A 15,528-nucleotide genomic window follows, 5' to 3' on the forward strand; every position below is an offset into this window, starting at 1 on the left:
GGGGTACTGAAGGACCAGGGTAACTGTTGGGGTACTGAAGGACCAGGGTTACTGTTGGGGTACTGAAGGACCAGGGTTACTGTTGGGGGTACTGAAGGACCAGGTTTACTGTTGGGGGTACTGAAGGACCAGGGTTATTGTTGGGGGTACTGAAGGACCAGGGTTACTGTTGGGGGTACTGAAGGACCAGGGTGATTGTTGGGGGTTGGGGGTACTGAAGGACCAGGGTTACTGTTGGGGGTACTGAAGGACCAAGGTTATTGTTGGGGGTACTGAAGGACCAGGGTTGGGAACCACCATTTCTTCAAACTGTATAATGTCCCAATAGTGAAACTCCAGCTAAATCAAGTATTACAAATTCAGTTATAACCAAACCTCTACTCTCTACTCTCCTTCTCTCCTCTCTCCTCTCTTACTCTCTCCTATCCTTCTCACCTCCTATCTCCTATTTCCTCACCTTCTCTCCTCTATTCTCCTCCGGTCTCCTCTCTCCTCCTTCTCTCCTTCTCTCCTCTCGCTTCTCTTCCTCTCTCCTATCCTTCTCTCCTATCTCCTCACCTTCTCTCTTCTATTCTCCTCCTGTCTCCTCTCTCCTCCTTCTCTCCTCTCTCCTCCTCTCCTTCAGTTATTCCCTGATGTTCTCCTGCTGGTTCTTGAGTCCTAAGGACCGTCCTCTGTTTGAGACTCTACGTGGGGAGCTGCAGAAGGCTCTCGAGGACCTGCCGGACTCCCAGGACCCAGATGAGATCCTCTATGTCAACATGGAGGAGTCGATGGAGCTGGGGGCCGTGGGGGGACGCGACCCGTCCGGGGGCCTGAAGGGCTTGGACTCTGTGGCCACGGTGGAGGTGCACCACACCCACCCTAGCCGCTACGTCCTCTGTCCCCAACACGACACCAACCGCCTGCTCTCTGACTCCCTGGAGAGTCTTAACCTGGTGTCCTCCTCTTCCGCCACGCTGCCCCTGGGGACAACCCTACAACCCTCCGGGTGCTCCACCCCGACAAGCACGGCAGAGGTACAGGAGGACAGGGGAGGGCCCAGGAAGGTACCCTGGTAGTGATGAAGGGCTGTGCGCTCACCACTGTCACAGAGTCAATACAGACTGGTCAATACCATCAGAACTATACAATCCCTCCTGTCGGTATTCACTGTCAGTCTTGACAGGCTGACTGGCCAATACCATTTAATCCCAATCAAATCATTTAGCAAGCCTTTTTTGCACAAACATACTCCTACACACTCCTTTAGGCATTCCACTTTGTGATTGAAATAGTGGGATTGTCCAAATATATATATAGCTACGTCCTCACATCTCCTCACATCTCCTCACATCTCCTCACATCTTAGGCACACTTCGTACCATAATGAGTCTGAAACCCCTCAGACAGACCAGACAGACAGACCAGTACCCCTCAGACAGTAAAGACCAGTACCCCTCAGACAGTAAAGACCAGTTCCCCTCAGACAGACCAGACAGACAGACCAGTACCCCTCAGACAGTAAAGACCAGTACCCCTCAGACAGTAAAGACCAGTTCCCCTCAGACAGTAAAGACCAGTACCCCTCAGACAGACCAGACAGTCAAGACCAGTACCCCTCAGACAGTAAAGACCAGTTCCCCTCAGACAGTAAAGACCATTACCCCTCAGACAGACCAGACAGTCAAGACCAGTACCCCTCAGACAGTAAAGACCAGTACCCCTCAGACAGACCAGACAGTAAAGACCAGTACCCCTCAGACAGTAAAGACCAGTACCCCTCAGACAGACAGACCAGTACCCCTCAGACAGACCAGACAGTAAAGACCAGTACCCCTCAGACAGTAAAGACCAGTACCCCTCAGACAGTAAAGACCAGTACCCCTCAGACAGTCAAGACCAGTACCCCTCAGACAGTAAAGACCAGTTCCCCTCAGACAGTAAAGACCAGTACCCCTCAGACAGACCAGACAGTCAAGACCAGTACCCCTCAGACAGTAAAGACCAGTTCCCCTCAGACAGTAAAGACCAGTACCCCTCAGACAGACCAGACAGTAAAGACCAGTACCCCTCAGACAGTAAAGACCAGTTCCCCTCAGACAGTAAAGACCAGTACCCCTCAGACAGACCAGACAGTAAAGACCAGTACCCCTCAGACAGTAGAGACCAGTACCCCTCAGACAGTAGAGACCAGTACCCCTCAGACAGACCAGACAGTAAAGACCAGTACCCCTCAGACAGTAAAGACCAGTACCCCTCAGACAGACAGACCAGTACCCCTCAGACAGACCAGACAGTAAAGACCAGTACCCCTCAGACATTAAAGACCAGTACCCCTCAGACAGACAGACCAGTACCCCTCAGACAGACCAGACAGTAAAGACCAGTACCCCTCAGACAGACAGACCAGTACCCCTCAGACAGACCAGACAGTAAAGACCAGTACCCCTCAGACAGTAAAGACCAGTTCCCCTCAGACAGTAAAGACCAGTACCCCTCAGACAGACCAGACAGTAAAGACCAGTACCCCTCAGACAGTAAAGACCAGTTCCCCTCAGACAGTAAAGACCAGTACCCCTCAGACAGACCAGACAGTAAAGACCAGTACCCCTCAGACAGTAGAGACCAGTACCCCTCAGACAGTAGAGACCAGTACCCCTCAGACAGACCAGACAGTAAAGACCAGTACCCCTCAGACAGTAAAGACCAGTACCCCTCAGACAGACAGACCAGTACCCCTCAGACAGACCAGACAGTAAAGACCAGTACCCCTCAGACAGTAAAGACCAGTACCCCTCAGACAGTAAAGACCAGTTCCCCTCAGACAGTAAAGACCAGTACACCTCAGACAGACCAGACAGTAAAGACCAGTACCCCTCAGACAGTAAAGACCAGTTCCCCTCAGACAGACAGACCAGTACCCCTCAGACAGACCAGACAGTAAAGACCAGTACCCCTCAGACAGTAAAGACCAGTACCCCTCAGACAGTAAAGACCAGTACCCCTCAGACAGTAAAGACCAGTACCCCTCAGACAGTAAAGACCAGTACCCCTCAGACAGTAAAGACCAGTTCCTCTCAGACAGTAAAGACCAGTTCCCCTCAGACAGTAAAGACCAGTTCCCCTCAGACAGTAGAGACCAGTACCCCTCAGACAGTAAAGACCAGTACCCCTCAGACAGTAAAGACCAGTTCCCCTCAGACAGTAAAGACCAGTTCCCCTCAGACAGTAAAGACCAGTACCCCTCAGACAGTAAAGACCAGTTCCTCTCAGACAGTAAAGACCAGTACCCCTCAGACAGTAAAGACCAGTACCCCTCAGACAGTAAAGACCAGTACCCCTCAGACAGTAGAGACCAGTACCCCTCAGACAGTAAAGACCAGTTCCCCTCAGACAGTAGAGACCAGTACCCCTCAGACAGACCAGACAGTAAAGACCAGTACCCCTCAGACAGTAAAGACCAGTTCCTCTCAGACAGTAAAGACCAGTACCCCTCAGACAGTAGAGACCAGTACCCCTCAGACAGACCAGACAGTAAAGACCAGTACCCCTCAGACAGTAAAGACCAGTACCCCTCAGACAGACAGACCAGTACCCCTCAGACAGACCAGACAGTAAAGACCAGTACCCCTCAGACAGTAAAGACCAGTACCCCTCAGACAGACAGACCAGTACCCCTCAGACAGACCAGACAGTAAAGACCAGTACCCCTCAGACAGTAAAGACCAGTACCCCTCAGACAGTAAAGACCAGTTCCCCTCAGACAGTAAAGACCAGTACCCCTCAGACAGACCAGACAGTAAAGACCAGTACCCCTCAGACAGTAAAGACCAGTTCCTCTCAGACAGTAAAGACCAGTTCCCCTCAGACAGTAAAGACCAGTACCCCTCAGACAGTAAAGACCAGTACCCCTCAGACAGTAAAGACCAGTTCCCCTCAGACAGTAAAGACCAGTACCCCTCAGACAGTAAAGACCAGTACCCCTCAGACAGTAAAGACCAGTACCCCTCAGACAGTAGAGACCAGTACCCCTCAGACAGTAGAGACCAGTACCCCTCAGACAGAACAGACAGTAAAGACCAGTACCCCTAAGACAGTAAAGACCAGTTCCTCTCAGACAGTAAAGACCAGTACCCCTCAGACAGTAGAGACCAGTACCCCTCAGACAGACCAGACAGTAAAGACCAGTACCCCTCAGACAGTAAAGACCAGTACCCCTCAGACAGTAAAGACCAGTTCCTCTCAGACAGTAAAGACCAGTTCCCCTCAGACAGACAGACCAGTACCCCTCAGACAGACCAGACAGATAGACCAGTACCCCTCAGACAGTAAAGACCAGTACCCCTCAGACAGTAAAGACCAGTTCCCCTCAGACAGACCAGACAGATAGACCAGTACCCCTCAGACAGTAAAGACCAGTTCCCCTCAGACAGTAAAGACCAGTTCCCCTCAGACAGTAAAGACCAGTATCCCTCAGACAGTAAAGACCAGTACCCCTCAGACAGTAAAGACCAGTACCCCTCAGACAGTAAAGACCAGTTCCCCTCAGACAGTAAAGACCAGTTCCCCTCAGACAGTAGAGACCAGTTCCCCTCAGACAGACCAGACAGTAAAGACCAGTACCCCTCAGACAGTAAAGACCAGTATCCCTCAGACAGTAAAGACCAGTACCCCTCAGACAGTAAAGACCAGTACCCCTCAGACAGTAAAGACCAGTACCCCTCAGACAGTAAAGACCAGTTCCCCTCAGACAGTAAAGACCAGTTCCCCTCAGACAGTAAAGACCAGTTCCCCTCAGACAGTAAAGACCAGTTCCCCTCAGACAGTAAAGACCAGTTCCCCTCAGACAGTAAAGACCAGTTCCCCTCAGACAGTAAAGACCAGTTCCCCTCAGACAGTAAAGACCAGTACCCCTCAGACAGACAGACCAGTACCCCTCAGACAGTAAAGACCAGTTCCCCTCAGACAGTAAAGACCAGAACCCCTCAGACAGACCAGACAGTAAAGACCAGTACCCCTCAGACAGACCAGACAGTAAAGACCAGTTCCCCTCAGACAGTAAAGACCAGTACCCCTCAGACAGTAAAGACCAGTTCCCCTCAGACAGTAAAGACCAGAACACCTCAGACAGACCAGACAGTAAAGACCAGTACCCCTCAGACAGACCAGACAGTAAAGACCAGTACCCCTCAGACAGTAAAGACCAGTACCCCTCAGACAGTAAAGACCAGTACCCCTCAGACAGTAAAGACCAGTTCCCCTCAGACAGTAAAGACCAGTTCCCCTCAGACAGTAAAGACCAGTACCCCTCAGACAGTAAAGACCAGTACCCCTCAGACAGACCAGACAGTAAAGACCAGTACCCCTCAGACAGACCAGACAGTAAAGACCAGTTCCCCTCAGACAGACAGACCAGTACCCCTCAGACAGACCAGACAGATAGACCAGTACCCCTCAGACAGTAAAGACCAGTTCCCCTCAGACAGACCAGACAGATAGACCAGTACCCCTCAGACAGTAAAGACCAGTTCCCCTCAGACAGACCAGACAGATAGACCAGTACCCCTCAGACAGTAAAGACCAGTTCCCCTCAGACAGACCAGACAGATAGACCAGTACCCCTCAGACAGTAAAGACCAGTTCCCCTCAGACAGTAAAGACCAGTTCCCCTCAGACAGTAAAGACCAGTACCCCTCAGACAGTAAAGACCAGTTCCCCTCAGACAGTAAAGACCAGTTCCCCTCAGACAGACCAGACAGTAAAGACCAGTACCCCTCAGACAGTAAAGACCAGTATCCCTCAGACAGTAAAGACCAGTACCCCTCAGACAGTAAAGACCAGTTCCCCTCAGACAGTAAAGACCAGTACCCCTCAGACAGTAAAGACCAGTTCCCCTCAGACAGTAAAGACCAGTTCCCCTCAGACAGACCAGACAGTAAAGACCAGTACCCCTCAGACAGTAAAGACCAGTATCCCTCAGACAGTAAAGACCAGTACCCCTCAGACAGTAAAGACCAGTTCCCCTCAGACAGTAGAGACCAGTTCCCCTCAGACAGAACAGACAGTAAAGACCAGTACCCCTCAGACAGTAAAGACCAGTATCCCTCAGACAGTAAAGACCAGTACCCCTCAGACAGTAAAGACCAGTACCCTCAGACAGTAAAGACCAGTTCCCCTCAGACAGTAAAGACCAGTTCCCCTCAGACAGTAAAGACCAGTTCCCCTCAGACAGTAAAGACCAGTTCCCCTCAGACAGTAAAGACCAGTACCCCTCAGACAGACAGACCAGTACCCCTCAGACAGTAAAGACCAGTTCCCCTCAGACAGTAAAGACCAGAACCCCTCAGACAGACCAGACAGTAAAGACCAGTACCCCTCAGACAGACCAGACAGTAAAGACCAGTTCCCCTCAGACAGTAAAGACCAGTTCCCCTCAGACAGTAAAGACCATTTCCCCTCAGACAGTAAAGACCAGTACCCCTCAGACAGTAAAGACCAGTACCCCTCAGACAGTAAAGACCAGTACCCCTCAGACAGACCAGAGAGTAAAGACCAGTACCCCTCAGACAGACCAGAGAGTAAAGACCAGTACCCCTCAGACAGTAAAGACCAGTACCCCTCAGACAGACCAGACAGTAAAGACCAGTACCCCTCAGACAGACCAGAGAGTAAAGACCAGTACCCCTCAGACAGTAAAGACCAGTACCCCTCAGACAGTAAAGACCAGTACCCCTCAGACAGTAAAGACCAGTACCCCTCAGACAGTAAAGACCAGTACCCCTCAGACAGACCAGAGAGTAAAGACCAGTACCCCTCAGACAGACCAGAGAGTAAAGACCAGTACCCCTCAGACAGTAAAGACCAGTACCCCTCAGACAGTAAAGACCAGTTCCCCTCAGACAGTAAAGACCAGTTCCCCTCAGACAGTAAAGACCAGTACCCCTCAGACAGACCAGAGAGTAAAGACCAGTACCCCTCAGACAGACCAGAGAGTAAAGACCAGTACCCCTCAGACAGTAAAGACCAGTACCCCTCAGACAGTAAAGACCAGTTCCCCTCAGACAGTAAAGACCAGTACCCCTCAGACAGTAAAGACCAGTACCCCTCAGACAGACAGACCAGTACCCCTCAGACAGACCAGACAGTAAAGACCAGTACCCCTCAGACAGTAAAGACCAGTACCCCTCAGACAGTAAAGACCAGTACCCCTCAGACAGACCAGACAGTAAAGACCAGTACCCCTCAGACAGTAAAGACCAGTACCCCTCAGACAGACCAGACAGTAAAGACCAGTACCCCTCAGACAGTAAAGACCAGTACCCCTCAGACAGTAAAGACCAGTACCCCTCAGACAGTAAAGACCAGTACCCCTCAGACAGACCAGTACCCCTCAGACAGACCAGACAGTAAAGACCAGTACCCCTCAGACAGACCAGACAGTAAAGACCAGTACCCCTCAGACAGACCAGTACCCCTCAGACAGACCAGACAGTAAAGACCAGTACCCCTCAGACAGACCAGAGAGTAAAGACCAGTACCCCTCAGACAGACCAGAGAGTAAAGACCAGTACCCCTCAGACAGTAAAGACCAGTACCCCTCAGACAGTAAAGACCAGTTCCCCTCAGACAGTAAAGACCAGTACCCCTCAGACAGACAGACCAGTACCCCTCAGACAGACCAGACAGTAAAGACCAGTACCCCTCAGACAGTAAAGACCAGTACCCCTCAGACAGTAAAGACCAGTACCCCTCAGACAGACCAGACAGTAAAGACCAGTACCCCTCAGACAGTAAAGACCAGTACCCCTCAGACAGACCAGACAGTAAAGACCAGTACCCCTCAGACAGTAAAGACCAGTACCCCTCAGACAGTAAAGACCAGTACCCCTCAGACAGACCAGTACCCCTCAGACAGACCAGACAGTAAAGACCAGTACCCCTCAGACAGACCAGACAGTAAAGACCAGTACCCCTCAGACAGACCAGTACCCCTCAGACAGACCAGACAGTAAAGACCAGTACCCCTCAGACAGACCAGACAGTAAAGACCAGTACCCCTCAGACAGACCAGACAGTAAAGACCAGTACCCCTCAGACAGACCAGACAGTAAAGACCAGTACCCCTCAGACAGACCAGACAGTAAAGACCAGTACCCCTCAGACAGACCACCATTAGCACACATTAGGCAAGTCCTTGTCCACACAAACTGCATGCAGGACAATCATCAGTACCAGCTGAGACCCTGCCATATAGTGATCTACACAGTACCAGCTAAGACCCTGCCATATAGTGATCTACACAGTACCAGCTAAGACCCTGCCATATAGTGATCTACACAGTACCAGCTAAGACCCTGCCATATAGTGATCTACACAGTACCAGCTAAGACCCTGCCAAAGAGTGATCTACACGGTACCAGCTAAGACCCTGCCATATAGTGATCTACACAGTACAAGCTAAGACCCTGCCATATAGTGATCTACACAGTACAAGCTAAGACCCTGCCATATAGTGATCTACACAGTACCAGCTAAGACCCTGCCATATAGTGATCTACACAGTAGCAGCTAAGACCCTGCCATATAGTGATCTACACAGTACCAGCTGAGACCCTGCCATATAGTGATCTACACAGTACCAGCTGAGACCCTGCCATATAGTGATCTACACAGTACCAGCTAAGACCCTGCCATATAGTGATCTACACAGTACCAGCTAAGACCCTGCCATATAGTGATCTACACAGTACCAGCTAAGACCCTGCCATATAGTGATCTACACAGTACCAGCTAAGACCCTGCCATATAGTGATCTACACAGTACAAGCTAAGACCCTGCCATATAGTGATCTACACAGTACCAGCTAAGACCCTGCCATATAGTGATCTACACAGTACCAGCTAAGACCCTGCCATATAGTGATCTACACAGTACCAGCTGAGACCCTGCCATATAGTGATCTACACAGTACCAGCTAAGACCCTGCCATATAGTGATCTACACAGTACCAGCTAAGACCCTGCCATATAGTGATCTACACAGTACCAGCTAAGACCCTGCCATATAGTGATCTACACAGTACCAGCTAAGACCCTGCCATATAGTGATCTACACAGTACCAGCTAAGACCCTGCCATATAGTGATCTACACAGTACCAGCTAAGACCCTGCCATATAGTGATCTACACAGTACCAGCTAAGACCCTGCCATATAGTGATCTACACAGTACCAGCTAAGACCCTGCCATATAGTGATCTACACAGTACCAGCTAAGACCCTGCCATATAGTGATCTACACGGTACCAGCTAAGACCCTGCCTGCCACAAAGCGTGTATAGTATACAGTGTCAACTCAGGAGCTAAAATACTGAACATGTCCAGCTAACTGAAGCAACCGTCCAGCAAGTATTGGAGCAGAGGACTAATCATAGAATGTATGGCACTAATACAATGAATGGCCCTGCTGGTGGGATAGAGCCCATTACAATGAATGGCCCTGCTGGTGGGATAGAGCCCATTACAATGAATGGCCCTGCTGGTGGGATAGAGCCCATTACAATGAATGGCCCTGCCAGTGGGATAGCTCCCATTACAATGAATGGCCCTGCTGGTGGGATAGAGCCCATTACAATGAATGGCCCTGCCAGTGGGATAGCTCCCATTACAATGAATGGCCCTGCTGGTGGGATAGAGCCCATTACAATGAATGGCCCTGCCGGTGGGATAGAGCCCATTACAATGAATGGCCCTGCCAGTGGGATAGAGCCCATTACAATGAATGGCCCTGCTGGTGGGATAGAGCCCATTACAATGAATGGCCCTGCCAGTGAGATAGAGCCCATTACAATGGATGGCCCTGCTGGTGGGATAGAGCCCATTACAATGAATGGCCCTGCTGGTGGGATAGAGCCCATTACAATGAATGGCCCTGCCAGTGGGATAGAGCCCATTACAATGAATGGATCTCAACACAGACTCTCCCCCAGTCTCACTCTGTCTCCCCCAGTCTCAATCTGTCTCCCCCAGTCTCAATCTGTCTCCCCCAGTCTCACTCTGTCTCCCCCAGTCTCACTCTGTCTCCCCCAGTCTCACCCAGTCTCACTCTGTCTCCCCCAGTCTCAATCTGTCTCCCCCAGTCTCACTCTGTCTCCCCAGTCTCACTCTGTCTCCCCCATTCTCAATCTGTCTCCCCCAGTCTCACTCTGTCTCCCCCAGTCTCACTCTGTCTCCCCCAGTCTCACTCCGTCTCCCCCAGTCTCACTCTGTCTCCCCCAGTCTCCCCCAGTCTCACACTGTCTCCCCCAGTCTCACTCCGTCTCCCCCAGTCTCCCCCAGTCTCACACTGTCTCCCCCAGTCTCACTCCGTCTCCCCCAGTCTCACACTGTCTCCCCCAGTCTCACTCCGTCTCCCCAGTCTCACCGTCTCCCCCAGTCTCACTCCGTCTCCCCCAGTCTCACTCTGTCTCCCCAGTCTCACTCTGTCTCACCCAGTCTCACTCTGTCTCACCCAGTCTCACTCTGTCTCCCCAGTCTCACTCTGTCTCCCCCAGTCTCACTCTGTCTCCCCCAGTCTCACACTGTCTCCCCCAGTCTCACTCTGTCTCCCCCAGTCTCACTCTGTCTCCCCCAGTCTCACTCTGTCTCCCCCAGTCTCACTCTGTCTCCCCAGTCTCACTCCGTCTCACCCAGTCTCACCCAGTCTCACTCTGTCTCACCCAGTCTCACTCTGTCTCCCCCAGTCTCACACTGTCTCCCCCAGTCTCACTCTGTCTCCCCCAGTCTCACTCTGTCTCCCCCAGTCTCACTCTGTCTCCCCCAGTCTCACTCTGTCTCCCCAGTCTCACTCCGTCTCCCCCAGTCTCACTCCGTCTCACCCAGTCTCACCCAGTCTCACTCCGTCTCCCCCAGTCTCACCCAGTCTCACTCTGTCTCCCCCAGTCTCACACTGTCTCCCCCAGTCTCACACTGTCTCCCCCAGTCTCACTCTGTCTCCCCCAGTCTCACTCTGTCTCCCCCAGTCTCACTCTGTCTCCCCCAGTCTCACTCTGTCTCCCCCAGTCTCACTCTGTCTCCCCCAGTCTCACTCCGTCTCCCCCAGTCTCACTCCGTCTCACCCAGTCTCACTCCGTCTCACCCAGTCTCCCCCAGTCTCACTCTGTCTCCCCCAGTCTCACTCTGTCTCACCCAGTCTCACTCCGTCTCACCCAGTCTCACTCTGTCTCCCCCAGTCTCACTCTGTCTCCCCCAGTCTCACTCTGTCTCCCCCAATCTCACTTTGTCTCCCACAGTCTCACTCTGTCTCCCAAGCTAACGGGCTAACGGTTAACTAGCTACTTCCAGACACAAATGAGACAATATCTCACTCTGACCATTTTACTCACACTAGCAGAGCTAGTTAGGCTGTTTTCATGTTATCTAGAGTGTCGGTGACTGTAACTGTGCTGCTGGCAACAATTGAATTACGTAGTTTTTTTTGCCCGACGTTTACTGACACCGGACATATTCAACGGGTGTTGAGCGTTTGAATCCGTTATTCTGCGCTCTGACACACTCAGACGAGAGTACTTTGAAATCAGAGTAGATGTTGGTTTAACCCAAAGCTACCGGACGGTAACTATGGCTACCTGAGGGTTACTATGGCTACCTAAGGGTTACAATGGGTACCTGATAGTTACTATGGCTACCTAAGGGTTACAATGGGTACCTGATAGTTACTATGGCTACCTAATGGTTACAATGGCTACCTGATAGTTACTATGGCTACCTAAGGGTTACAATGGCTACCTGATAGTTACTATGGCTACCTAAGGGTTACACTGGCTACCTGATAGTTACTATGGCTACCTAAGGGTTACAATGGGTACCTGATAGTTACTATGGCTACGTAAGGGTTACAATGGCTACCTGATAGTTACTATGGCTACCTAAGGGTAACAATGGCTACCTGATAGTTACTATGGCTACCTAAGGGTTACTATGGCTACCTGATAGTTACTAGGGCTACCTAAGGGTAACAATGGCTACCTGATAGTTACTATGGCTACCTAAGGGTTACTATGGCTACCTGATAGGTACTATGGCTACGTAAGGGTTACTATGGCTACCTGATAGTTACTATGGCTACCTAAGGGTCACACCACACTCAAACGTACATGTGGCTCAAAGCACAGTGTTGCTATTATATAATATTGTTTAAACGTGTGTATTCTTTTATTTTATTGTTATGTATAAGACCTTTGCACTAATATTAACGTGTTCTTGTATTTTTAGGCTTATTTTATATTTTTTTGTGTTTGTTTGAATGACATTTCATGTGTTCTCGGGGCTCTATTCAATCCGCATTGCGGAAGTTCAGCTTTACAGTGTGATTTAAACAGTTTGTTCTTATCTGACTAGTTTAAATAAAGGTTACATTAAAAAAAAATATATATATATATATAAATGTAAAGGCAATGTTCCCGCTTAAGCGAAGACTTACCTCACGGTAAACGATGCATGTGTCGTTTACATTTCCATCACGGAATCTGTGACGCTTCTTCAGCTTCCCAGATTGAATAGAGCCCCCTTTTGTAGGTCTTTTACCTTGTCAATGCAACAGTCTGCATGGACCACAAAGCACCACGTCAGGCGGACATTTCATAGTAGGAGGAACGTTCTAGCATTTATCTACATGTTGTTCCGCGCCAGTAAAGACGTGATGTACATGATCCTGCTCTATCTTTGGTACTTTACATTCTAACTCAATGGAGACAGCCGGTACGGCAGTGTACAGGTAGACAGCTGGTACGGTAGTGTACAGGTAGACAGCTGGTACGGCAGTGTACAGGTAGACAGCCAGTACAGTAGTGTACAGGTAGACAGCCGGTACGGTAGTGTACAGGTAGACAGCTGGTATGATAGTGTACAGGTAGACAGCTGGTACAGTAGTGTACAGGTAGACAGCTTGTACGGTAGTGTACAGGTAGACAGCTAGTACAGTAGTTTACAGGTAGTGCACAGGTAGACAGCTGGTAGACAGCTGGTACGGTAGTGTACAGGTAGACAGCTGGTACGGTAGTGTACAGGTAGACAGCTGGTAGACAGCTGGTACGGTAGTATACAGGTAGACAGCTGGTACGGTAGTGTACAGGTAGACAGCTGGTACGGTAGTGTACAGGTAGACAGCTGGTAGACAGCTGTTACGGTGGTGTACAGGTAGACAGCTGGTAGACAGCTGGTACGGTAGTGTACAGGTAGACAGCTGGTACGGTAGTGTACAGGTAGACAGCTGGTAGACAGCTGGTACGGTGGTGTACAGGTAGACAGCAGGTACGGTGGTGTACAGGTAGACAGCTGGTACGGTAGTGTACAGGTAGACAGCCAGTACAGTAGTGTACAGGTAGACAGCTGGTACAGTGGTGTACAGGTAGACAGCTGGTACGGTAGTGTACAGGTAGACAGCCAGTACAGTAGTGTACAGGTAGACAGCTGGTACAGTGGTGTACAGGTTTACAGCTGGTACAGTAGTGTACAGGTAGACAGCTGGTACAGTGGTGTATTAGAATGAAGTCACGTGAATCATGTATTGATGAGGCTTTTCCTCTCCATATATTCTTTATATGTTGTTCAGTACACCATAACGCACATACATTAGGCTCAATTATGCTTTTGCCCCACAACAATGTTATAAATGAGTTCAACTTATTTTTCACAATGTGAATTTGTAAATACTTCATTTTTTTATTATTATTTTTTTTTTTTTTTTACAACTAACCAAAATTGTAATTGTAAAATATTAAGACAAAATAAAATTCTAATTTTGTAAGTACAGTATGTAGCAATTATATAGCGATATTCCCCCAATGCACCGATATGGAACATCCTCTATCCTGACTTACAGAGTCTTAACATATCATGCAGTCAGTAGAGGCAGTATTCTGTGATCTGATTGGTTTATAAATGATGCTCATTGGTTTCCATGTAGTTGACGGGGAGATGAAGAATATGTTACGGTGACAGTCACATGTTATTGTCACTTCTATGGTTTAAAAAAAAATAATAATAATTTTTTATACTTATTTTGTATGAAATAAAATGTGTACAGTGTATTCCTTACATCGTTGTGTGGATCATGTCTATCTGTTGCAGTGCAGGAAATGAGGCGTTAAAAGACGTCTTTTAGTATGGATTTTATTCACATAGTTTAATTACTTTGATTTTCTGTCTTAGGATGTAATTAACATCTAATAGCGGAAGTAGTAAGAAGTACAATGTTGAATCATTGTGTGTGTGTGTGTGTGTGTGTGTGTGTGTGTGTGTGTGTGTGTGTGTGTGTGTGTGTGTGTGTGTGTGTGTGTGTGTGTGTGTGTGTGTGTGTGTGTGTGTGTGTGTGTGTGTGTGTGTGTGTGTGTGTGTGTGTATTATCTCAGAAGTGTACGTATGAGATCTGTACATCTCCCTCCAGCTCCACCGTGTCTATCTGGTTGTAGTTCTGGAAGCGATGGAAGAAGTCACACATGTGCTGCCCGTTCACAAACACCTTGAACCGCTGGTTCCCACAACGGATAGACATCTGAGAGAGAGACAGAGAGAGAGAGAGACAGAGAGAGAGAGAGAGAGACAGAGACAGAGACAGAGAGAGAGACACAGAGAGAGACAAACAGAGAGAGACAGAGAGAGAGAGACAGAGAGAGAGAGAGACAGACAAACAGACAGACAGACAGACAGACAGACAGACAGACAGATTAATAAGCATTAAAAACAGAGCACATCGAAGAGACTTGATGAGGAGTGAGATGACAAACAGAAAGGACACTAATCTGACTGTGAATTTATATTTTATGTACAGTACCAGTCAAAAGGTTGGATACATCTACTCATTCCAGGTCTTTTCTCTTTACTATATTGTAGAACAGTATTTAGTTTACCTTTATTTAACTAGACAAGTCAGCTGAGAACAAATTCTTATTTAAAATGACCGCGTAGGAACAGTGGGTTAACTACCTTGTTCAAGGGCAGAATGACAGATTTTACCTTGTCAGCTCATGGGATTCGATGTAGCAACATTTCGGTTACTGGACCAATGCTCTAACCACTAGGCTACCCTGCCACCTCTACACTCTAACCACTAGGCTACCCTGCCGCCTCTACACTCTAACCACTAGGCTACCCTGCCACCTCTACACTCTAACCACTAGGCTACCCTGCCGCCTCTACACTCTAACCACAAGGCTACCCTGCCGCCTCTACACTCTAACCACTAGGCTACCTGCCACCTCTACACTCTAACCACTAGGCTACCCTGCCGCCTCTACACTCTAACCACTAGGCTACCCTGCCGCCTCTACACTCTAACCACTAGGCTACCTGCCTCCTCTACACTCTAACCACTAGGCTACCTGCCGCCTCTACACTCTAACCACTAGGCTACCTGCCGCCTCTACACTCTAACCACTAGGCTACCTGCCACCTCTACACTCTAACCACTAGGCTACCTGCCACCCAGAATAATAGTGAAGACATCAAAACTATGAAATGATATAACTGGAATCATGTCGTAACTGAA

At 49.3% G+C, this 15,528-nt stretch overlaps 2 protein-coding genes and 1 long non-coding RNA gene across 3 annotated transcripts in view; 2 read left to right on the forward strand and 1 right to left on the reverse strand.

Moving 5' to 3' along the window:
- Positions 1-2,873, forward strand: part of LOC135546720 (tyrosine-protein kinase receptor UFO) — a 100,283-nt gene extending 97,410 nt beyond the window's left edge. Inside the window, exon 19 of the mRNA XM_064975355.1 lies at positions 626-2,873. Within this exon, the coding sequence (XP_064831427.1) occupies positions 626-1,061 (436 nt within the window). The 3' untranslated portion in view covers positions 1,062-2,873. The remainder of the gene's footprint in view (positions 1-625) is intronic.
- Positions 2,874-10,416: 7,543 nt separating this feature from the next.
- LOC135546741 (uncharacterized) lies at positions 10,417-14,078 on the forward strand. Its single transcript, XR_010456612.1, has 2 exons — positions 10,417-13,443; positions 13,498-14,078. It is a non-coding gene; the product is annotated as an uncharacterized LOC135546741 (long non-coding RNA).
- A 59-nt stretch (positions 14,079-14,137) lies between these two features.
- Positions 14,138-15,528, reverse strand: part of LOC135546732 (galectin-4-like) — a 30,773-nt gene continuing 29,382 nt past the window's right edge. The window contains exon 9 of the mRNA XM_064975384.1: positions 14,138-14,535. Coding sequence (XP_064831456.1) covers positions 14,389-14,535 — 147 coding nt within the window. The 3' untranslated portion in view covers positions 14,138-14,388. The remainder of the gene's footprint in view (positions 14,536-15,528) is intronic.

The sequence above is a fragment of the Oncorhynchus masou genome, chromosome 9, assembly GCF_036934945.1.
Source record: "Oncorhynchus masou masou isolate Uvic2021 chromosome 9, UVic_Omas_1.1, whole genome shotgun sequence".
In the NCBI taxonomy this organism is placed as follows: Eukaryota; Metazoa; Chordata; class Actinopteri; order Salmoniformes; family Salmonidae; genus Oncorhynchus; species Oncorhynchus masou.